The 24,228-nt window shown below is 32.2% G+C and overlaps 1 protein-coding gene across 5 annotated transcripts in view; it reads left to right on the forward strand.

Annotated features, from left to right (window-relative positions):
• The window catches only part of CkIIalpha (casein kinase II subunit alpha), a 117,902-nt gene that overhangs the window by 16,805 nt on the left and 76,869 nt on the right, over window positions 1-24,228 (forward strand). For 3 of the 5 annotated variants that reach the window (XM_085815084.1, XM_085815086.1, XM_085815087.1), the window contains exon 2: window positions 21,739-21,905. In XM_085815084.1, coding sequence (XP_085671210.1) covers window positions 21,811-21,905 — 95 coding nt within the window. In that variant the 5' untranslated portion in view covers window positions 21,739-21,810. Of the gene's footprint in view, window positions 1-9,101; window positions 9,220-20,177; window positions 20,197-21,738; window positions 21,906-24,228 lie in introns of those variants that run through there. The other 2 variants (XM_085815085.1, XM_035361097.2) reach the window with 2 other exon arrangements.

Below are 24,228 nucleotides of genomic sequence, written 5' to 3' on the forward strand. Positions count from 1 at the left end.
CCGTAGTTTTTTGGTCTGGGTGGGTAGTGTTTTGGGGAGTTATCTTCCTGTTTGTGCAGCTTTCAAAATTATTCCTATTTATTTTAGCAAATTATTCTTCAACCTTACTTTTCTCGTAATGATTTTTTTTAATATTGCATGATAATAGGTGAAATAAATGCAAATATCTCTCTACTTCCTTGAGATTAAGAATTTGCAGGAAAAAATATTATCATATGTAAACTTTGCCTTAATATTGATCTTTTGTCTGATTAATTACTCCTATTTTTTTCTTTACCATTCTTAAAATTTTTAGGTTTTTTTCTTTTATTTTATTACACACGCAGGTGCCTACACACACACATATATAGAGAGAGAGAGCACTTTTTGCAATTTTATTGCTGAAAAATTTTATAAATTGGTGAATGTGTCTTTTAAAACTCATTTTCATAATGTTTGGATTTTGAGAAAAGAGGAAACCAAAATGTAAAAAAAAGGGGGTACTGTGTTCCTATTCATTGCTTTATCTCATTACTAAGTTATTAACACTATAGGAGGGAGTTTTCGTCCCAAGGTTTGGGTCAAGATTAGGGTCATCAGAGTCTCCAAGAAGCCTGGATCCCCACAGAGTAAAATTCCATTTAGGAAGTTTTGTTTTGGTATAAAATAGGTTGTAGATACTAATCCACTCAATACACTTAATTGTATACATAAATACGTATATAAACCATAATAATAACATTAACCTTTGTATTTATCAAAGTTAGTGTCAGTTTGCATCTAAATTCGGTTTTCATTTCCAGGCAGTCATCTATTGTTGGTGTTTTTGAGTTCTGCTCTGAGGAGTATCGACCAATCCTGTTAATCTTGTCTAGCACTTCCTTGTTAAGAATAATATCATGGTCTGAATTATGTTCAGATTACTAATGTATAAAGTCCTACTAATTGATGTTTGGAGTTAAAGCACAAAATATATCCCTAACGAAAGCTATATTTCCGTAGAGGAATTTCTGAGAAAAACGGGCTTACAATAATGCTACATGTAGGACGTAATGTTTTTAAAATATGGGCACATCAACAAGCCTATAGATTAGTAATTGGTACATGGATAATTTAAGTCTAAAATAATACAAAACTTCTTTAAATTTTAAAATTAATAATAAGCAAAACATATTAATATATTTAACAGTTTTGGAAAAGAAATAATCATTTTTAAAACCAAATTTAACTGTAATTTATTTGTTTTAAATACAATATAAATTTATTTCAAGTTCATTTGCTTGTTTGAGTACAAAATGTTGTTTGAAAGAAATGAAGTGCTAATACTGATGCATAATTATATTAATCATCAGCATAAAAAAACCTTAATTTCGGTTCAAGACTATTTCAGAAATGAAATATATTTCACTTATTTGTTAGATATTATACAGAGCACGGCATCTCCAATGGTTAAATCCAATGGTTAAGACCTTTGGATACTGGCAGTTCGACCTAGATTCGAACCCAAACGGAAGGGATGGGATTCTTGCTTGTTTGGTTTTTGTGGTTTTCTACATGTGTAACCCAGTTGTCCACAGAAAGGGCTCCCGTATGCTTTGCTATATTCAAATAACCCTGATCCTCATACTACGACAACTATCACACTAAATTAGGGTAGAAGATTTTGAAACAAGATTTTAAATAAGACTGTGGTTCCTCACTGGCAGAGCATCTAAAATCGCTAAGCACAGCTAACTCGACATGGGTGCAAATCCTAGCCAACGAGCTGGTTGCATGGAAGTTTTCTTGGTTTTTTTTTACAAGTGGAACGAGAATATAAGTCATATCCTCTTAGTTTCCTTTCTCTTGGGCAGAAACAATTGTATGCTTCTCTGTAATCCAAATACATTAAACCCATCTGTATTGACAGCTATCTTTGTAAAGAAATATTAAGGTAAAAATATGTAAATATCAAATTTGCTTTAGACTGCAAATATTTTTAAGCAATTAACATTTTAAGCAGCAAAGCTTTTTAGTGGACTCATGAACAACTGAAAAGATTGTCTTATCGAAGGGTCTGGCTCGAATCCCAGACAAAGATGCATGCTTTTAAATGTATAGTGTCCGTTTGTAAATGTATAGTATATTAATAATAGTCACATGCAATTTTATTATTTTTAAAAGTGTATTAATAATAATAACATGCAGTTTTTTATTTTTGAGTTGTACACATTCCGTTAAAAATTGAGAAATATATTAAATTTTTAATTTATGCAAATGTTATGAATTGGGCTTGAAGTGTGGCATTATTTTCTCAAACACAAATATTTATAAGAATAAGTTAATATCTTGTTTTTCTTTTCATCTCTTTTTTTGTAGTTCTAGTTTAATGCATTTAAATTTTTACATTTTTTTAGAAGATGAAAAAATTAATTCATCACTTTTATGAGTCACTGTATTTTAAATGGGAGTAGTTAATTAGTATTTTGAAATATTAAGTTTGATAACATCATAGTTGTCACTGAAGTAGTGGAAATTTTAAAAATTCAAAGGTACAGGTATATATAAAATAAAGACAAAGAACGTTCTTTAGATTAATCCAGAGGATCACAGTTATCAAAAGCAAAGTTATGTAAATTCTTTAAAACTAAATGCTTTGCCTTATATTAGATGAACTGAGTTTAGTCAGAAAGCATGCAAAGATGATCATTCAATGAGAGATTTCTGCATAATTAAAGGCATTCAGCTCTATTCCTACTAAGCAAGTTGTCATGAAGCATAAGTATTATGAGAAACACTAAACACAAATGTCTGAAAAGGGCAACAAATTAAGAGTGTGAGACAGCATAATTCATGTTTTCTTGTCAGCTCTAGTAATTATTATGCAACTTTGATAATGGCAACTAGGTGTAGATCAGTGTTTATTAACCTTTCTAGCGAGTCGCACCCCATTGAAAAATGTGTTTTAATTTTTTTAGTCTAGAAAAATACATTTTTTTACGAAACTTATTGTTTATTGAAAAACATTGTACATTTTATATAAATACAAAACAATATTATTTTTATTAATGATTAGTCTGTTGTTTGTTCATTATTGTACTGGCGAAGCGAGGTTCCTTTTTTGAAAGACATAGGCATAAGTCATCACTTGCATTTAAGCGATTTCTCACTTTAGTTTTTATATGCAAAAGCGATGAAAATCCTATTTCGCACAAGTAGGTGGGTAGCAAAGGGTATAAGAGTAACTGCAGTGCTCCGTTCGCCAAATCTGGATAACGTTGTAACTGTGAACACCAGAATTATTGCAATTCTAATTGTTCGAATTCCATTTGAACATGTCCTCTTGCTCGCATTTCAATAAGTTGATCTTCTTTCAGATCACTATCATCCATCAATTTTAAGTCAAATAGAAATGGATCCAGTATCCATCTCTGAGTTTTGGTAATATTTCCGGTAGAAAAATATCCATTGAATGATTCGCTCAATCGTCTCAAATGTATTACAATGTCGGGTATAATTGTATTCTTTTCATTTTTCGCAATAACAGAATCAAGCAAGGGAAAGTTTGCAAAATTTTCCTTTTCTACTCGACGTATCCAAATTTCTAATTTTGCGATAAATGAAGATAATTTTTCACTAGATATTATTATATTTATACCAAATCCTTGCATTGATAGACTCAATTCATTTAAATGGCTAAATATGTCTGCTAAGTAGGCCAGCCTCAGCACTGCATCATTACTCTCAAAATCTTTTACAAATAACAGTTTTGACTAGTCAGTAATTGAATAATTTCCTCACTCAATTCAAAAACTCTGTTAAGCATACGACCCTTAGTTAACCATTGTATTTCAGTGCGATATAGGAGCACGGTATGATCAGCACCGATTTCTTCACAAAATGCACGAAAAATGCGATGATTAAGCATTCGCCCTCGGATGTATTTTACTACATTTACTGCTGTAGGTAGATGTTGTTTTAAACTTTCTGGTAATGCTTTCGACGCAAGTGCATGACGATGCAACATGCAGTGCGTTATTATAACTTCTGGTAATTCTCTTTTCATGTGTGAAAAAAATCCTGATTTTTTTGCTTAATATTGCTGGGGCACCATCAGTGCGTATTGAGCCAATCACATTCATTGGTAATTGATATTTAGTAAAAAAATCTTTTATGCGATTGAAAACATCAATTCCTCTCTTATTCACCTCCAGTGGCTCACAAAATAGAAATTCTTCTATCACCTCTTTTTCCTTCACATACCTGACAAATACCAAAAGTTGGCTATAATTATCAACATCAATTGACTCATCCAGTTGCATGCTTATTTTTAGTAGACTGATTTTTATGTCTTCGGTTACTTGCATGAAAATATCTTCACTGAGATCTTGTATTCGCTATCGTATAATATCATTCAATAATGGAATCTGTTGGATTTTTTTATGCGCTTCCGAATCTAAAACTGTTTTAACAATAATTAAAGCAGAAGATTTAATCAACTCTTCAGCGATCGTGTGAGGTTTCTTTTTTTTTTTTTTTGCACATAAATATGCCACTTGATATGACGCTTCTAATAAAGGTTTTTGAATTGCTGGTTTTTGAATTTTAGGATAGTTCCACTGGTATCAAACTGAGCCTTCTTTGACTTCAAGCTGTTCATGCTATGCGCTTTTTCGCCACCTTGTAGATTGTTGAAATGCTCTAATAACTTTGATGGTTTGAGATTGCTGTTTGAAAATATCTTGGGACACAAGATGGATTGCGGTCATTGTGTGCAATTTTTTTCGATTGTGCAAATAAATCCATAACCGGCATACTTATCGTTCCATTGCATTTTTTTTTTTGACATAGTGGGGTTCACTATAATCGATTTAATTATTTAGAAATAATGTAATATTATATATATAATGTTCTTACATTTGTAATATCACTGAATTTATTCGGCTTGAACGGGCAATTAAGAATGTATTAAGGCCCGTCTACACGTAGCGATTTTCTCGGCCGACTTAGCTGGCCGACAATATCTGAGATAGCTCGCCTGTTCACACGGAACAATTTTCTCATTAGCACAGGAATTCACTCAGCCAATCACTGTGAAAGGAAGTGTTCCCTCCCTCTACAGCGTCACACTGTCTACGATTTGTAAACAAAGCTTTCGGTGTTGTCAAATAGTCAAAGTAATGGATACTATTTTCAATTGCTACTATAGATACAGCTACAATTTTGAACTTAGCTATTGCTACAGAAAGGAGGGAAAATGCGTTTGGACTAGAAAATACCCCGTTCCGGGAGTTGCATATTGAAGACGGTACAATTCGGAAAGTATTTACGGATGATGCCGCTTGATTTTGATTTTTTGCTAAATTTAGTTTGCAGGAAAATTAAATATATGCTTTTCCTTTGTGTACTGAGTACACAGATTACTCCTTATTTTATTTTATTTATTTATTTTTAAATTTCACTTTCCGGCACTCCTATTTGTGCATTTAAATCTTGAAATAATAAAATAACCATGTTTCAGAAAAAATGAGTAAGAACTGTGTTTTATATCAAAACCTTTATTAATGAATAAATAGACAATAATGTCATGAATATCAAACCAATATGAATAAAAAGTAGTAATAAAGAATAAAGATTACTACATTACAAAGCAACAGTGTAATTTCAGTACAAAAATTTTAAATAAAAAATATCATAAAGGTGCAAAGTCTTAAGTAGTATATTTATTGAACATTAAGAAACTAATATCAGCATAATTGAAATACAATCTGGAAACTATGATCTTATGACACTATCAGTTAATCAGCGAATAAAATTTGGCAATATTGTATTAAATTGGGCTGTAATTTGCTTTTGTAAAACTCAACACAAAACTGAGTTTGTGACTTTCTTTTGACCAGTAGATCTAAAACACGTGCCAACGGCCATTCGAAAAATAAAAAGAAAGACGTTAAAATTTACTACCCCAAAAATAAAACGCGACTTTTAAGTCATGCAATTCGAATTTAGTGATGGAGAAACGAAATTAAAAAGTTCTTTCAGGTGCAGAAAGTCCAAAATTAAGGTGGAGGATCGAACCCACTATCTCGATGTACGCAGGAAAAAACCTAGTCTACTCTTTACACCATTGGGCTATGATCGCTCGTGTAGGAGGTGTCGGAAAAGCTATGAACTTCGTCACCTGATTAACTCCCATTTTCGGCGAAGCCAATTGAGTTACTGTGCTGTTTTATTCTCGACTGGAGATTTTGCTTTTTGAATTTTTTCAATAAGTGCAACCACAGTTTCAAGTTGTTTCTGAATATTTTCATCTACTACCCATGACACGGCATCATTAATAGTTTTTGGAACTTTTCTTGGGGGAGTTAAAATAATTTTCACCCCTAATAGAAAATATTTGAATATATAAAGTAATGGGGAAGACAAAAAGCTTACCAAAATAAGTGAATCCCTTAATTTTTTATTTTTAAAATTTACATTACTTGTATCCCACAACACATTTTCTCTATAGAAATCTATTAGTTGAGTTTTGCTCCAACGAAATGCAGCCATGTTTATTATTCCAAATGAGAAAAGCACATGATCACTCAAAGCAATCTTATTGGCTAGAGACTCCGATTTTAATCATACGCTAGTGAGCAGTGAATACCAGTTCTGAAATCGCGGCAGAGAACATGACCAATTTTTGGCGCAGGCGTAGATCCTTAAAATTGTTGCTCTACGAGAAAGTCGGCCGAGAAAATCGCTTCGTGTAGACGGGCCTTTGGTCTCAAGAGGTTTCTGGACAAGTCAGAATACACAATAATCATGTCGCAGACACAATAGTTGACTCAACCTAACACAGGCACAGTAGATGCAGATACAAATCTGTGAATCTGTAGATTCCATTGGAGTAGCACATATTGAACTCGGCGCATGCACAAGCTGGGATAACGTTCTCCGCTTTTATTCCCACAAAGTTTTTTTCTTTTCTCCCTCACCTAGCTGCCTGTTCACGTTTGTTTGTAGCGTTTCATGCCTTTCCGTAGCGTAATGTATACGCTCATCGGCACCGGCTCTTTCCTGTGTCTTTTGCCGATAAGTGAGCTAGGTGCTACCAATTTTTATGAGCTTCAATATTGGGGACACTATTGCAGATTTCAAATATTTTATTATAAGAAATTTAATAAATGATATTTAAGGGGCTTCTCCCGCACCCCCGGTTAAGAACCACTGGTCTAGATAATAAGAACATAGAGTGAGAAGTGTGAATTTAAGTGGCATTCCTTTACTAGATTTGGTAAGGAGTAGTGTCACATTGTTATGGTGATTTTTTTTTCTAAATGTTAATAGATAATTTCTGTTCCTTTTAACCTTCCAGCAAGTGCGTATGTGGAAAGTTTACGACAAATTCAGTTTTGCATTGCATTTCCATCTCAGTAACGTAAGAACTTTTACTTATATTTGAATGTGATATCATTTGTATTTTGCAATAATAAGATTAATATTTTATTTCTTAACAAATTTATTATCAATATTGACTCATTTCTGTCGTTTTTCGTGCCCAACACAGTAAAATAATGTATGTCGTAAAAAATACGACGTGCTCGTGCTCATCTAAAATTGCCAAGCACGCATACTGGAAGGTTAAACTCTGTAATTAAAAGTGGGAAATAAAAAATCAAAAGGGTGAAAAAATAGGTTATGCTTATGCATTTTATATGCAAATTATATCTTTTTGTGGTGAAGATTATTGTGGCAGAGCATTGCAAAAAATTTCCTCATATTCAGAAGGGTAACTACCTACCTTAGCATTTTTTGCTTTTAAATATTATCTTTTCGATATTCTATCTTGCCTATCTTGAGAGCATTGGTCTCAAACTCGAATTGCACATGGGCCAAATAGTCGACCCGGAAACAACTGATGAGCCAGAGTATTTTTTTTTAACAAAATGAAATTTTTTTTTATAAACAAAATAAAAAGTACTTTAAACACTTAAATACAACTCACTAAATATTTATCAAAATATACATTAACAACAGTAATATCACAAAAGGAATAAAACAAATTTTTTGTCTGAAATCTGAAGCTTAGTAGCTTAAGACACTTTTGTTGGTTATACTTTGTAATTCAAATATATCAACAGCCAAATATTCACATGACATTTCTCTTTCAAATAATTTTAATGTGTTTAATTAATCATTAAATAACTTGCTTTCATTTAACTTGAACCAAATTATGTAAACTTTTTGAGCTTTCGGAGAAAATTTATCAAGTGGGACAAAACCTGAGAGTAAATATTGACAATTTTGTCTCCTCCTCTTATTTATTAGATTTTTCATTGAAGCATAAATAAAATTACATATATTTGTATGTAAGTAATAATAAACTTTTGTTATACAGTCAAAAGTTGTTAATTCAGACACCCATAATCCGGACCTCAAAGCTAAAAACTTTCTGCGCATGCGCCGCGTTGACACATGCGCATAGGCGTTTATGCGTGCACATAAGAACTTTTACCACTGCGCATATGCGTGTGCGCAAGCGCAGTATATGTTTTCGCGTGATCGTTTTATGTATAATGGACGGTATAATCTAAAATTATCTAATTATCTATTTCAGTTAATGTTGATGATTGCGTTGTTCCTTAATCTTCGAATTGGATCCGGCTTATTATTTTTTGCAGACTGTAAGAGCAATTTTATAAAAGTAAACTTGAACTTTCGATTATGTCAAATAGAATTTCCGATTCTGGAACTCCCAAAGGATCGTACAAAACGAAAGTATGTTTCGATGTCCATCAAATAAAAAGTGGAATTGCTGCAAAAAATGGATAAAGACATGAAGAATGTGACAGAGAGGTTAGTGAAAATGAAAAAATTTCGATTGACAAGTTAGTCTGTATTCTCGGCACAACAATTAACGGGGCTTGAACAGCGGAACTTTGTAACTGAACAAGAAATTGTGTCTGTTTATAGAATTAAAGAGAAAGTATTATCACATAAAACAAAGCAACTTAAAACAACTTACATTGAAAGAAATGTTTAATAAAGTAAACAAGTAAATATTAAGCTTTTTTTTTTTTTTTTTGTAAATTTTGATACCCTTTAGATTATAATTGTTCTTTATTTCATAAATTAAGGTTTCATATTTTTAATTTTAGAATTTCTGCATGCCATCTTACGAGATTTAAACTGATGATCTATAATCCGGAATCGAAGTCCCGGCGAGTCCGGATTAACGACGTTTGACTGTATCTTACTATATGTGGACACTAGATGGTATTTCAATTTTGTTAAATTTTCTAACATTGGAGAAAAATGATGTTAGTGGGTTTTTTTTCTTTACCAATGTTCAACTGGGACAAAAAGCTGTTGACATGTGAATGAATTCCCAAAATGATTGCTCTCAGTAGAAATTTTTTTAATTAAGTTTATCTTTTGACAAGTATGAATTTTAATCCAATTTGTATTCCCATATCTCTTAGTAAGATTAATGTCCCAGTACAGAATAATTAGGTCCATTTCTAATTTTTTGACGCATTATTCACGTTTTTATTGGAAATGAAAATAATATAAACTCGGTATTTCAAATAACTAAATTAGGGTATACTTGCAATTTGTTTTATTTAGATAATAACATGCTTTCCATATTGTGATAATTTTGTTTTACATTTACAAAGCTCCATAAAAAAAGCATTAGTTGGAAACCCCATTCCTACTGGTAATCTGTAAAATGAACTGAATTTTCAATCAACTACTAGTTAGCTGCTCAGCTTAAGAATAGAAATAAATTCCTGCAGCAGTTTATCAGAACTCAGTGAGCTTATCCCAAAGAATGAAAGTTCTGATAACAGCTAAAGGAAGTCTAGCTGCCTATAAATAGCACTGCTGTAGTTTTAGGATACATTATCAATAGATGGCATGTGATTTCTGGTAGCATGTGCATTTCAGGATTTCCAGATGCAATCAGAATAATTATTTATTGTTAAAATGTCTACCATTGCCTGTTTAGTTTTCTGTATATTTGATAAGTTTGTTTCTGTAAACAAGCATGTAAAATAAAGCTCTACATTTTAGTGATTTATTTGTTAAAAAAATGCAGGTCCCATAAATAATGTATACACACTTTAACAAAAGAAAATTCTTTATTGTGTGTTAGTACCTATATTAATATAATCATATATGTCAAAAATTAGGTTTAAATGCAGTCTTCTTGTACCTGTGTAGTTACTTATGAGTGTTAATAAGTGTCATAGTGAAGCAATTATTGCTAGACATATAGCACAACAGCAAGCAGTTGCTTAAGCAACATTGGTCATTGTAAAAAAAATCTACTGAGAGTGCTGCACATACTGCTATAATTTTTTGACAAAGATCCTTGGGTATGATGGATTTCATGGTGCTCTTGAACGTCTTTTTAAGCCAAGGGTTCTTGGGTGGGAGGGGACTTCAGCTGCTTCCTGCTGTGCCATTAAAAAATTATGTATGTGTATTTTTTGAACATTTTGAAAGTGCTGTCTGATGATGTTCTAGTTATGGTGAAAGATGTACGTGAGGCAAAATGGGTTGAGAACCACTATGCTAGGGGATTTCGATTCACTGTCTGTTACATATTACAGACCTTGAGAGTACTGACATGTATTGATCAAACACTATAGTGCATAATGTAAAAGTAGTTCATTTCAACTTTAAAATCAATGCACAGAATATCTGTTAGAAGTGTGTAAACATTTTTCTGGCAGACCATATATTTCAATGGAAACATACCCAGGGAGTGTATAAAGCTTGTAATTCCCATCATTTCATTAATTAAATCTGCAGCCTCTCTCTCTCTCTCTCTCTCTCTCGAGAAAATAAAGATTAATTTAATATAATTTTAGTTATCAGTTTTATGTATAGTGGCAATTAAACTTCTGCATTGATGTTTTAAATTATGCATTCCCAGCGTGGCCACTAAAGAGATGTAGAGAGTGCTACTGGCTTAAAGGCCACTGAGAAGCAAGTTTGCAATTGGAACATATTTTAAAAATTTGTTTCTTTAATCATTCATGTAATTGTATTATGTAATACAGTCTCGCTTTGTTACAAGAATCACACCAGGTCACATGAATTGATCTTTAGCACAAGCTGATGTAAGGTGCATATAACATCATGTTTCATACTGAAGGGATTCTAAAAAATGACAACAAATCTGTACTTGCAGAGATATCCAATGCACAAGTAGCATATTCTTTCAAGATGTACATCTTTGTAAGCTGTTGTAGAATATTTTTGTAGGTTTATTATAATAAAAATCCTAATGTACGTTAAATGTTTTTCAAAGCTTGGAACTACTCTTGTGTACAGCCTCGCTTAGCGGCAAATTTCTCGCCAAATATTTTTGGCGAGAAACTCCGCAATACCATATTACTGTCTAAATTTTTTGTCTACATTTTAAACTTTAAGCCTAAAATGTCTCCAAAAATGGGTTTTCGCACGTGCAAAAACCACGTTTTAAACACACAATTTAAGCTAAAAATCCGGGGAAAAAAATTTTAGATAACGAAAATGTAAAGTTTGTAACCAAAAATATTTGACAAGAACTCGTGTACACAGCGATATGTTTTAACTTAAAAAACAAAATCACAGAATTGCACAATTTATGCAGCAAAGAAATATATGAACTATATAACAACAATAAATTTCAAAGAATACCATGTACACGGTGCTCTGTTTAATTAAAAAAAAAAAAATCTATGAATTGCACGAAGGAATCTACAAACTACGACTCCTTGCTTTAATAAATTAACATAACTGCAATAACTTTCAAGAATATCTTGTACACAGCGTTCTGTTTAAACTTTAAAAAACATCTACGAATTGCACGATCTAGGCATTGTACACTAAAACCCCGTTCAAGACGAGGGCATAAAGGGCATAAGTGGTTAAAGCCGAGCTCCGTTGCCAAGCCAACCAGTCTCAGCTACGTCACAGAATTTGATTTAGGGCTCGTGGCATAGGGTTCAAAGTTTTTAACTTTATGCCGAGTTTGGGATAAACGTCGACCAATAAGAGCGAAGCTAAAACGAAGCTGCTTTCTTTAGACGATTTCGCTGTCACAACGAAGGCGACGTTTTTTTTAAATATGGAACACATCGTATCCGAATGAGTTGTAATCGTATCTGAACGAAATAATTAGTTGTAATCATATCCGAACGAAATAAAGAGTTGATCTCGCAAGAAATCTGCGATGATGACATGCATTTTTTGATGAGTTTTTAATGGATTTTTAATGAGTTTTTCAATTTATATTGAAAAATATGGATGAAACTCGTAAAGCGAAAGTTAAGCTCAGGATTATTCACACTGTGTACGATCCTGTAGATCAAGGATGTCAAACTCGCGGCCCACAACAAATATTTTTGTGGCCCGGCCAATATATCGGCAAATAATAATATATAATAATAAAATAACATATCGAAGAAAAAAATGAAATGTTTACTGCTAAGTAATTAACGATAATTTATTCAGTGTTGTTAGATTACTCACAGCGAGCTAACACACACTACTTAAATTACAAATGCGTGTGAGTAGCTTGCGTTCAGCTACCTTCGGCTTTTGGGGGACATGTGCACTCAGAACTTGTACGCATCCCCCGATAGCCGAATGTGGCCGAACTCATGGTCTCAGTTTTCCAATCATAGTTTTGTACGATATATTGGTGCATGCATGTGCATGCACTTTGCTGTATTATTAATTATTACTTAATTCATATTGTTACGGATTTCATAGTTATTTATTTATTTAGTTTTTTTTAAATTTAGAATTGTAATTAGATTTGCTTCATGTGGCCTTAGCAACGCAGACGATTTTTGAAAAGACAACTGCTTTGGAAGGTTAAAAATAGAACAGCGTGTGCATTTAATACTAATAAATAAATATCTTGTAATTGCTGTTGCCATCCACAAAAATCCAGATATTTATAGATGTTTCCAGTATATTCGAGAAATTAATTATAAAGCTTATAAAAGCCGAGAACAAACAACTCATCTCAGTAGTAGCTGTAGTACTAGCGAACTGTTTACTTAATGCTGTGATTGATTTGTAGCGATTTCGCTGTGAGATAGAATTAGTTTCTCTGTTTTGAATTGATTTTTGCTAAACGGTTGACATTTTGTGATATTGTTAGAATATTTTTGAAGAAATATTTCAGCATTTTGATTTATCTCTTGTGGAAAGAATAAATTTTTGTTAACTTTTTAACGTTAACCGTGTTTATTCCAGCCCTTTGTATTCAGTATGTCTATATCAAAACCAAGTGGTAGTAAAATTAAATGAAAAATCGCTGACGAACATAGAATATTCCAAGTAAAATGGGAATTAGAATATTTTTGCTGTAAAATAAAAGATAAAATAATCTGCTTGATATGTAATATTACTATTAATGTACCAAAGTTGTATAATATTAAAGTCATTACGAACAACACAAATCAAAATATAACAATTACGAAGGATTAATGAGAGAAGAAAAGTTGAAAGAGCTCAAGTTAGGAGTGAAGCGGCGGTACATGCAAGCTACGTCTTGTCCGAGTTGATAGCTAAACATTTGAAGCCTTTTACTGGTGATTTCATCAAGGAATGCCTAATGAAAGCTGGAGAAATTGTTTGTCCTGGAAATGTGAAGGCTTTTCAATCCATTTCATTGTCTCGAAATACAGTTGCGGAAAGAGTTACTGATTTACCCGCGAATTTAAGTGATCAGATCAAAGCAAAATCATCTAGTTTCGAAAGTTTCTCCATTGCCTGTGACGAGAGTACGGACATTAGTGGCAAAGCTCAATTAGCAGTGTTTCTTCGTTCTTGTGACAAGAATTTTAACATTTTTGAGGAATTATTGGAACTAATACCAATGCCTGGTACTACCACAGGAGAAGATATATTTACTTGTGCTTTTGGACTTCTGCAGAAATACAATCTACCTTTGGCAAAATTAAATTCTGTAGCTACAGATGGCGCTCCATCAATGACCGGGAAAAACAATTGCTTTGTAGCATTACTAAGAAAAAAACTTTGTGAAATTCATGGTTCAAACATTCATCATATGCATTGTATTATATATCAAGAAGTTCTATGCACGAAAGTAATAAATATGGATAATGTTTTGTGATATATAAAAAAAGTTATAAATTTTATAAGATATCGAGGTTTAAATCAGCATCAATTCACTGCTTAAGTGAGTTAGATAGTGAATATTCGGGTTTGTCCTACTATACCGAGGTACGTTGGTTATCTTGCTCCAAGATTCTCAAACAATTCTGGGATTTGAAAGAAGAAATATGTCAGTTTTTAAAAACAAAAAATCAAGACATAAGTTTGTTTTACGATCCAATATGGATACAAGATTTATCTTTCTTGGTTGATATAACCAAACACTTAACCGATTTAAATTTATCGGTACAAGGAAAAGATCATATTACGAACATGTTTGACATAATTAAAGCATTCAAATGTCAACTAGTTCCTTGGGAAAAACAACTTGAAAATGAAGATTTGACGCACTTCCCGACGTGCAGCATGAACAAATCAAGTTTAGATGATACTTGTTTGTATCAAAAATATGCAGAAAAAATTGCAAATTTAACAACTGAATTTGAAATGAGGTTTAATGATTTTAGTTCCCTCGAAAACAATTTTTTTTTTTTTTTTTTTTTTTTTTTTGTTTTCTTCGATTTTCTCAATAAGTATTGACTCAGTACCCAGCCATACGCAAATGGAGGTGATCGAGATTCAATGCAACTCAAATTTGAAAGTAAAATTCATTGAAGTGGGTGTGCCTGAATTTTACAAATATTTACCAGCCAGGTTTGAAAATACTTGAAAATTCGCATATGAAATTATTTCCATGTTTGGTAGCACTTATCGGTGCGAGCAGTTATTTTCAGTCATGAAAGGTAATAAGTCTCCTATTAGAAACCGTATTAATGATGCTCACCTTGGGTCAGTGTTGAAAGTTATCACTCCGAACAAAATTTCTCCAGAAATAGGAAAGATAATAGCAGAGAAGAGATGTCAAGTATCAGGACGTAAACATTAAATTTTTCTTGTTCTTTTCTATATAAATATATATATATATATATGTTTATTATTGTATTATTCGAAATAAATCTACATTTCTATGAATATTGATTTTTTTTGTGCCCCGCCTAAAGTTAAACCTTGTTTGTTTGGCCCAAGTGTATCTTTGAGTTTGACATCCCTGCTGTAGATGATTGATCCCATCCAATATTGTCCATTTTATTGTGAAAATTCTTTAAAAAAATGCATGATTGCAAAAATTTTATTTTTTCTCTGTAAATTATTATTTACTTTCTGTCTATAATTTCCTGTTTAATTATTTTTGTATTTAAGAATAAATTTATTGAAAAAGCTGGAAATATTGTATTGCTATTTGCTTCAAATGCTGATTTGCTTTCCAAACCAACTTCCTGAATTAATTTTAGTAAAACATCAAATCAATATCAAGAATCTGCGGTTTTTTTTTTTTTTTAAACAGTAAAAATATTACTTTAAAGAAAAAGAAAAAAATATTTTCACTTATTTAAGAATAGTCACAATAGTCAATTCAATGGTGTAAGCTTTGTATAAGTAATAAAAGATTAATCTTTTGAGAAAATGCTCTTATGAATTCTAAGAAGGAAAAAATGTAGTGAAATATCCTTAAAACAGTCGAGAGTCTAGACAGTTTTGTCTCCTGTTGAAGTTCTGTTTTTTAATTACATTCTCCATGAAATGAATTTACTTTTAATGAAACTGAATAGCACACATAATTCGTAACATGGACTATAATTTAATGAATAGTATTTATTATTATTATCCACTCTTTATTATTAGCATTTGAATGGAATTTTGATCATTAAATTCATGCTATTTCTCTGTTAGAAATTCCTGGATATCGTATAAATGTTTATAATTTTGATGTATTTGAAGACTTGGGTACCTAAAATTTGTCAATGTGAAATTACTTTTGAGATTTGATCGTAAATAGAAATGATAGCATATGTTGAAATTAAATTCAGGGGTGCGGCCTATACATGCAAATTATTAAATAGGTGGATACAAACAGCTGGCAACACAGTAAAATGTATTTAATGATTAAGCATAAAATACATTGTTGGGTGAACATTTCCTAGTATTGTAGTAGTTGTGGTTTCTGGTTATTGTGATCAGTAGTGGGATACTATTACTAGTGATAATTGATACTGGTAATGCAGCAAACTACTATAGTGATCGACAGGGACAGTGAATAAGGAGTGCTAAGCACACATGTTTCACTGTCACAGAAACATGTTCCTTTTGATTGAAAAATTAAAAAAAAATAATAATAATAATGTATGGTAAGTACTGTTTTTAGCTTAACTGCTTTCACACCTGCAAAATGGAAAAATATTATATACAGGCTATCTGTTAGTTATCCTCAAGATTTTTTTTTTAATTAGGCATATTTAGAATATCGTATTTCTCCTAAGAGAAATTATATATAAAAATTGAAGAAGGTTTTATATATATAAATATGCATGTGCATGTTTATAGTATAGAAAGTACTACAGTACAATGCAGAAATATTCCATAGTGCTTTGCACAGAAATATATGTGCCAACCAAGTATTGGTCTGTCAAAAAAATATCTCTCGACCATTTCGTTTTTTACCTTCCTCCGTTGCCTCTTGGCTAATGAGAAGGGCAGATAAAAGATCATTCTGTTGAGCCAGTAAAACTTTGTGGCGAGCTGAAAAAACCATGACACAACGAAAAAAACAAGCAGAGCGAATGCGGGAAATCAATCGAGCGGGAGAACAGCGTGGGAAAGTTGTAGACATTCCACGCATGCGCAAATTTAGCTTCTCTCATTGGCCACTGCTTACACCTCGTTCTCGCAGGTGTGAATGGGTCTCCCCTATTTTATGCCTTTATGTGCTTTACACCCACGTCTGAACGCACCTTAATCAACAAAATAAACTAAAATAAATTTCAAACAATTCAAAAAAACAATAATAACGACAGAAATTCATACTGAAAAAACAATGGACATAGCATTCTACAAAATAAGAACAAGAATAAAATATGCATTTACCATGAATGAATGCTTCTTCGAATAGCAGAAATACCAATTTCAAATATCACCAAAACAATTTCACCACAAATTTGTTAAAAGCATCTTCTTCCGTTTCAAAACAACGATGGAGAAATATATAAACCACCAAATAAAGCACAAATTGCATTTCAAATTATAAGTAGGCAACGTAGCTTTAACATGCCACCACTTAATCTCTATCATATTTATATGACAGCTAGACTCGATATCCACAAAATTGATACCATCTTTCACAAATAAGTGTTCAAAACCTTCTTTTACTCTATATTTGTAGAATTTCCAGCCACCCGAAAAATAGTTGTACCAGGCACATGACTAAAATTTTGCCGTCACATCATAAATCACTTAATTACCACACACCACGCAAACCAATTAGCAAATCCGAGTTTCCACGTAAAAAGGGTTTGCAAAGAAACTAGCATCGCCCTCAAAACCATCACAGAACACGTATTCGTGCCAAAAACCAGTGCACAACACATATCGCCACATTTGTCGACCTGAGGGAGCATTTAAGAGTAGTACCTAAAGCTTTAGTCAAGTAAAATAAACCCCTAAAATTTGTATGCATTTTCAGTTAGCACCTACCAATTTCCTTTGAAGTATACATAATGTATCTATTATTGCAAGAGTAGTGGTGCGCTGTGCAAAATAAACATTGATATGGAAACAGTAGGCCAAAAACATTCGGGGAAACTATGATTTACTAAGTTATATTCAGATACTATAATGTGAGGAAAGCTTTTCCTCCCTCCAACGGTTTTTTTGCATTCTTATGCTGTTTTATTTTCAACATTTGAACATTATACTTGATATAATTTTATTACATACTTATTTTTACACACTTATTTGCACAACTGCCTTGTCACATTTTAGTGATTTTCTGCTAAGAAAACGAATGACAACTTATTATTGAAAAAAATTATTTACTGAATGCATAGGTATTTTTCTATTAGGTAGTTATACCAAAAATCAATCGATAAATTTACGACTGCATTTTTATTTCTTTCATGGTGGTAATTTTTTGGCATTCGCTTAAGGTATGTTCAAAATAATTGCTTCCTTAGCAAAATACTAGCAGAAATCTTACTACAGTTTTTTTTTTTTTTTTTCCATTGCATGCAAATCTTAGAAACAGGTTTCCATTGCATGCAAATCTTAGAAACAGGTATTTTAAAATTAAGTTAAGATTTGCATGTCCTTAAAAGTCCTTTATTTTACTTATCATCTCACCTGAGGAATGCTTGATTCATCGAGTAACATGTATTTGAGCAGTTATCATTTGAATTCATTTCTACATCTACTATAAACAATTAAATACTTGATTTTCCGGGCCTTATTTGCAGCATGAACTTTTCAAAATTATTTCTTTTTGCGAATGAAGAGTTCATATCAGAAACAACTTTTCACCTTAAGCTTCATTCAGATGAGGGCGTAAAGGGCATAAGTAGTTAAAGCTGAGCTCTGTTGCCAAGGCAACCAGCCTGTGCTACGTCACAAAATCTGGTTTATTGCTCGTGGCATAGGGTTCAAAGTTTTCAACTTTACGTTGAGTTTGGGATAAGCGTCGACCAGTCAGAGCGAAGCTAAAACGAAGCGGCGTTCTACAGAAGATTTCGCTGTCACAATACAAGCAGAGCGAATGCGGGAAGTCAGTCGAGCAGGAGAAAAGCGTGGCAAAGTTGTAGACACATCTACGCATGCGCAAATTTAGCTTCTCCCATTGGCCACGGCTTGCACCCTGTTCTCACAAGTGTGAACGGAATTCCCGTATTTTATGCCCTTATGACTACACCTCTATGCCCTTTACGCCGCCATCTGAACGTAGCCTCAGGGGATGGGAATTCTTCAGTTATGTGATGCTAACTTTGTCAACTTTTGGCAATTTTAAGGTCAATTTATATTAAAAATTTAAAACTGTTGCATAGGAAAAAAAGCTTCTTCACTTGATATTTTTGATTCAAAATATTTTCTGTGATTAGATTACTGTAGTTAATACTTAAAATAAATAAATAAATAAAAATTGAAGGTATTGCATAAGTTCACAAAGCAATTTTAAAATCTCCAGTAGCATTCTGATTTTTTTAATTATTTAAGTAGTTAGTTAGTAGGAGTAAAAATATTTAAAGATTTAATAAATAAAATGAAACTTAAAAAGATTTTTGTGTGTGGGGGACTGAATAAGAATAAAATGTTATGAAATATAGGGTTTTTAATGAAAGTGTCCTGCCACCACAAATATTGTCTGAACAAACAGTTCGTATTTGTGTGTTTAATTATAATTTGGTCAAACGATTTTTAGCAGTTGAAAGAAAGAGACTTGCTTTAGAAGTGTCAAATTTGTAAGAAAATATCGTTATCATGAAGTGCAAGGCATCTGAAATGGAACTATCACGCTACCAGATTAGAACCATTATTTACTTCCAGTTCTGTTGCAAAAAGTCAGCTACAGAATGTCACCAAATCATGCACACAGCTTTAGGTACTAATGTTATATCATACGACTCTGTGAAAGTTTGGTACCGAAAGTTCAAAAACAGCGACTATGATATTCAAGAAGCAGATCGCTCTGGCCGGCCTACTGATGTTGATGAGGCCCACATATGAGAACTTGCGGAAGATTAGTAGGCAACCACCCAAAGCTTAGTAAGGAGTTAGATGTCCATTAGTCGTACTATACATTGCATTAACTTGACGTACAAGTTCAATCGCTGGGAATATCATCACACTGGGTGCCGCGTGAGCTGACTCAAGCAGATAAGAACAGATGTGTTCGGGCCTGCATTAATCTGCTCGAATATCAACATAAAGATAAAATTCTAGACTGGATCATCACTTGTGATGAAAAGTGGATTTATTTCAACAACACAGGCTGAAAAGTGAGTTGGTCTGCACCCAGTGAGCTTGTCGCAAAGTGCAATTCAGCTAATGAAAAGATCATGCTTTCTATCTTGTAGGATTGCCGTGGGATTATCCACAAAGAGTATCTGAAAAAGGTAAATCCCTCGACAGTAAGGTGTACAGCAAGATGCTAATCTGTATTGACGCTGCTATCAAGGAAAACATCGAACTGAGTTCCGGCACAAAAAAGCAATGTTCCTTCAAGATAAATGCAAACCTACTCTAAAGGTACTGCTTTCATACTTTTTTCTAATTTTATTAAGAACTTTTTTGGGTGGAAAGCTTTCATTAATAGGTACTTTGACATATAAATTGGCAGTACTGTATCGAAATAGTTACAGTTTACGATAATTCTGGAAAAGGAAGGGAGACTGAATGTATTGCTTTTTAAGTAAAATGTTGCTGGTGTTATATGTAGCAGGAAGTTCAGTTTAATCGTTTGCACTTGAGGTTTTTATTAGTGAAGAGCTAATATAATTTTAGCTTGAATTTTTCTAAAGCTTAACGCTATATGTTTTTCTTTTCTTTTCTTTCTTTTTTTTTTTTTTCGAGCAAATGCTGTGAGACTAAACCAAGCTAAGATTTGTCTAAGTATGCAAGCCGAGCCTGATCCTCAAAAGTACTTCAGATAAGATCCGATCGCATATTGTAAATAAACAGATAAACTTTAAAAATGCCGTAATGGCAGTACAGCACACATCAAGTGGACATTTCAGCCTTACCGAGTGCCATTGTGGCACTGCTCGAGTGTAAAGGGTTAAAATAACAGAAAGAAAAGTTTTTATCAATTGGATCTTAATTCGTAGCCAACAGATTATGAAAAAAACTTTGGAAATAATAGACATTAAGAAGAACTGCTTAGTAAAAATTAATAATTTAGTATCTCTTTGTATGAGAGCAAAAGTGCGATCGAATTGAAATGGAGATGAATATGGCAAAGGAAACTTTTGCTACCTATGTAAATTGTAATAAATTGTTTTTCTAAGAGTGAAATAAACTTTATATAGCCTCTGATTTTAACATATAATGGCAAATAAGTGCTATATCAGATATTAAATTTATTAAAATAACAAATGTACTAAATAGTTTGTAGGACATGTTACTTCATAAACATGGTTTAAATTCAGACACTCTGGAACATGATTCCAATGTGTAGGTTTATAGGCTATTGGTGATCTAAATCAGTGTTTCTCAAATGCCGGTTCACAAGGAATATTTGCCAGTTCACGAAATATCCAGTTATCTGTCCAAAATCCAAAGTAAGTTGAATGTACATATGTAAATTATAACAAATAAAATGCTTTAAAAATTATTTTTGTCTTCATGATTTATTTATGTCAAAAAATTGTGCCAATGGGTCGAATTATTAAACTTACCGGTCTGCAAGAACGTACTGAAATCTTTATTTTACTGGTCCTTGGAGTAAATCCAGTTGATAAACAGTGATCTAAATTGCCAGCTTACTTGCCTGTAATCATGTTTAAATTCATTATGCATTCATCTTCATCATTACTGGCATTGATGACTTGTTTCCATTTGTAATTTATAACATTCCATATATTTATAATTTTTAATAATCTATATATAATTCTATTTATAATTCCAGTGGAATTTGTCATGCATTATTAATAATTGTAAGGAATAACAGGAATTTTTTACTTTGCTCATGGTTAATGCAAAGATTTTGAATCTTATTTTCTTTTTAATTTTAATGTAGTTTTTAAGTTCATTAATTGATATGTTTATCAAGTTACAACTTATTTTTTATAGGATTTGGATTAAAGCAGAACCTTGGTCGGTTCAAAGTTTCTGAATTTTTTTGTTTGTTTTACTTCTCGTGTAATGCCACTGCCTAGTCGAGCTCGAGTTTATGCTGATGTGAATTCACACAGACCAAGAGAATATTGGGACTATGAATCTCATGTTGTAGAATGGAGGTAAGCATTTCATCTTTATTGCAGTTTTAATAGTTTTCCAAATTCATCCTTCGTTTAGTAGTCTGCTAGTGGGGAAATTGATGAAGCGATGTAGTACCAGCAATTTGATTTGATATCCAGTTTCCAACAACAAAGCAAGCTGACTGTTTTATGTTTTTATAGATTTTCTTAGGTCTGTTCAGATGTATTAGAAGTTTTTATAAACTATGTCTCAAAAGCACTTGTTTTTCCCTATGTTTTAGTCTAATTTTCTGCTGTAGTAGTACCTAATATCTTATTTGTTTTGTAGTATTAGCATATTATGTTTTTAGGAATATTTACTGCAATTAAGGAAAATTGATTAGTACTTTCTCATTAGTAACACCATCTCAGGATGGCTTTTATTTCAAGCCACAAAATATTACTAAATTTGATAATCAGATGTCATCAAATAAATTTCAGTATTTTCAATGTTTGGCATGCAAACTATTTGACAGAACATTTTGCAACTTCATGAATTTGTTTATTTGTAGGAAAGTGCTAATGTATCTAAAAAATACTAATTGGAATCTATATTTAATACAAGGCACTTTTATAAAGTTGTGTGTGGGGGGGGGAGAACGCAGCGGCGCGCAATGAATTGGAAGTTGATCTGTCAGCACTATCCTTATCTTCAGGGCAGATGTTTTTATTTTATTTGGCTTACTAAATGTAGTATTTCATCTCTATGTACTCCATCTTTGATATGATTTAAATCAAATTCCTCGTCCTTATAATTCGCTTCCGATAGTGAAGAAAGTGACACAGAGGTTATTGAAAACAAAAAAATTTCGATTGACAAATTATTCGTTATTCTCAACACAGCAATTATAGGACTTGAACAGCGGAACTTTGTAACTGAAGAAGAAATTATGTCTGTTTATAAAATTAAAGAGAAAGTATTATCACATAAAACAAAGCAACTTAAACAACTTACATTGAAAGAAATGTTTAATAAAGTAAACAAATAAATATTAAGCTTTTTTTTTTGTAAATTTTGATACCCTTTAGATCATAATTGTTCTTCATTTCATGAATTACGGTTTCATATTTTTAATTTTATAATTTCTGCATGCCATCTTACCAGATTTAAACTGATGATCTATAATCCGGAATCGTCGAAGTCCCGATTAGTCCGGATTAACGACTTTTGACTGTATACGGTACACATGGGCGAAATTCGGTCTTTTAGACATTAATAAGTAGATATTTCTACATCCAGTTGTGGGATCCAAGCCGATTTTGTGCCGAATACTTCTGTATTGGAATTAACTTTGAAGGAAGAGGAAGAACTAATTTCCCTGTTTAGTTATCGAGGTTTAATTTTAAAATATTCGAAAGAATTAATGAATTCATTTTGGATTAACATTAGATGAGATTATCTTATGATGACCAGAAAAAAGCTTTAAAAATATTATTACAGTTTTCTACATCTTATTTGTGTGAATTCGGGTTTTCAGTATTAACCAACGTAAAAACGAAAAGATCGAGATTGTTAAAGGTAGAAGACATTGTCATTTTTATGACCAAATATAAATGAAATTATTCAAAAACATTAAGGTCAAATTTTTCATTAAAAGTATTCTTATTATTAACTTGTAAATAATCTCTTAATAAACGTACTGCTGTTTTTATAGTACATATTATTTTATTTTACATCGAAAATTATTATCATAAACTGTTTTACACAGTGTGTTATAGGTGAGTAAACAACTTATCTTTTTCTTTGTGTGCCGCCAAATTTTGAAATCATTAAAAGTGTACTGTGACAAAAAAAAAAAAAAAAAAAAAAAAAAAAAAGGTTGAGAATCCCTGATTTAGATTATATGAATGATATAAAAGTAAAATATAAATAATTAATTGTGCTATCTGAGTAACAAATATAGAAATTCTTTTTACTTTGTGTAATAACTTACACTTGTTGTTTGGATATATTTTCTTTATAAAATATGCTGTCTGTTTCCAGAGTTGGCAATTATCCCAATTTAGGTGGGAGACTCCCGATTTCTGATCATACTCCTACCAACCTGATTTACAGCATATTTCTTCCGACTTTTCTTATATTAAATTTTCTCATAATTTTTATGTAGCTTGGCTTAACCCCTTAACTGCCGCGAGTGTATATATATGCCTTGCTCAGCCGATGCGTTAACTGCTATAGGCGTATATATACACCCTTCCAAACTACTATCATTTGCTTTGCTCTGCTACCTGTAAAATTATTCGCAAAGCATTTGGAATGCAACACCACATGACCTTGACAAAGTATGCTAAGGAGGATACTATTTCAGAGAAGTGTGGGGAG

Source organism: Stegodyphus dumicola, chromosome 4, assembly GCF_044657685.1.
Source record: "Stegodyphus dumicola isolate Sdum_Otavi_A_Nest chromosome 4, ASM4465768v1".
NCBI classification, from domain to species: Eukaryota; Metazoa; Arthropoda; class Arachnida; order Araneae; family Eresidae; genus Stegodyphus; species Stegodyphus dumicola.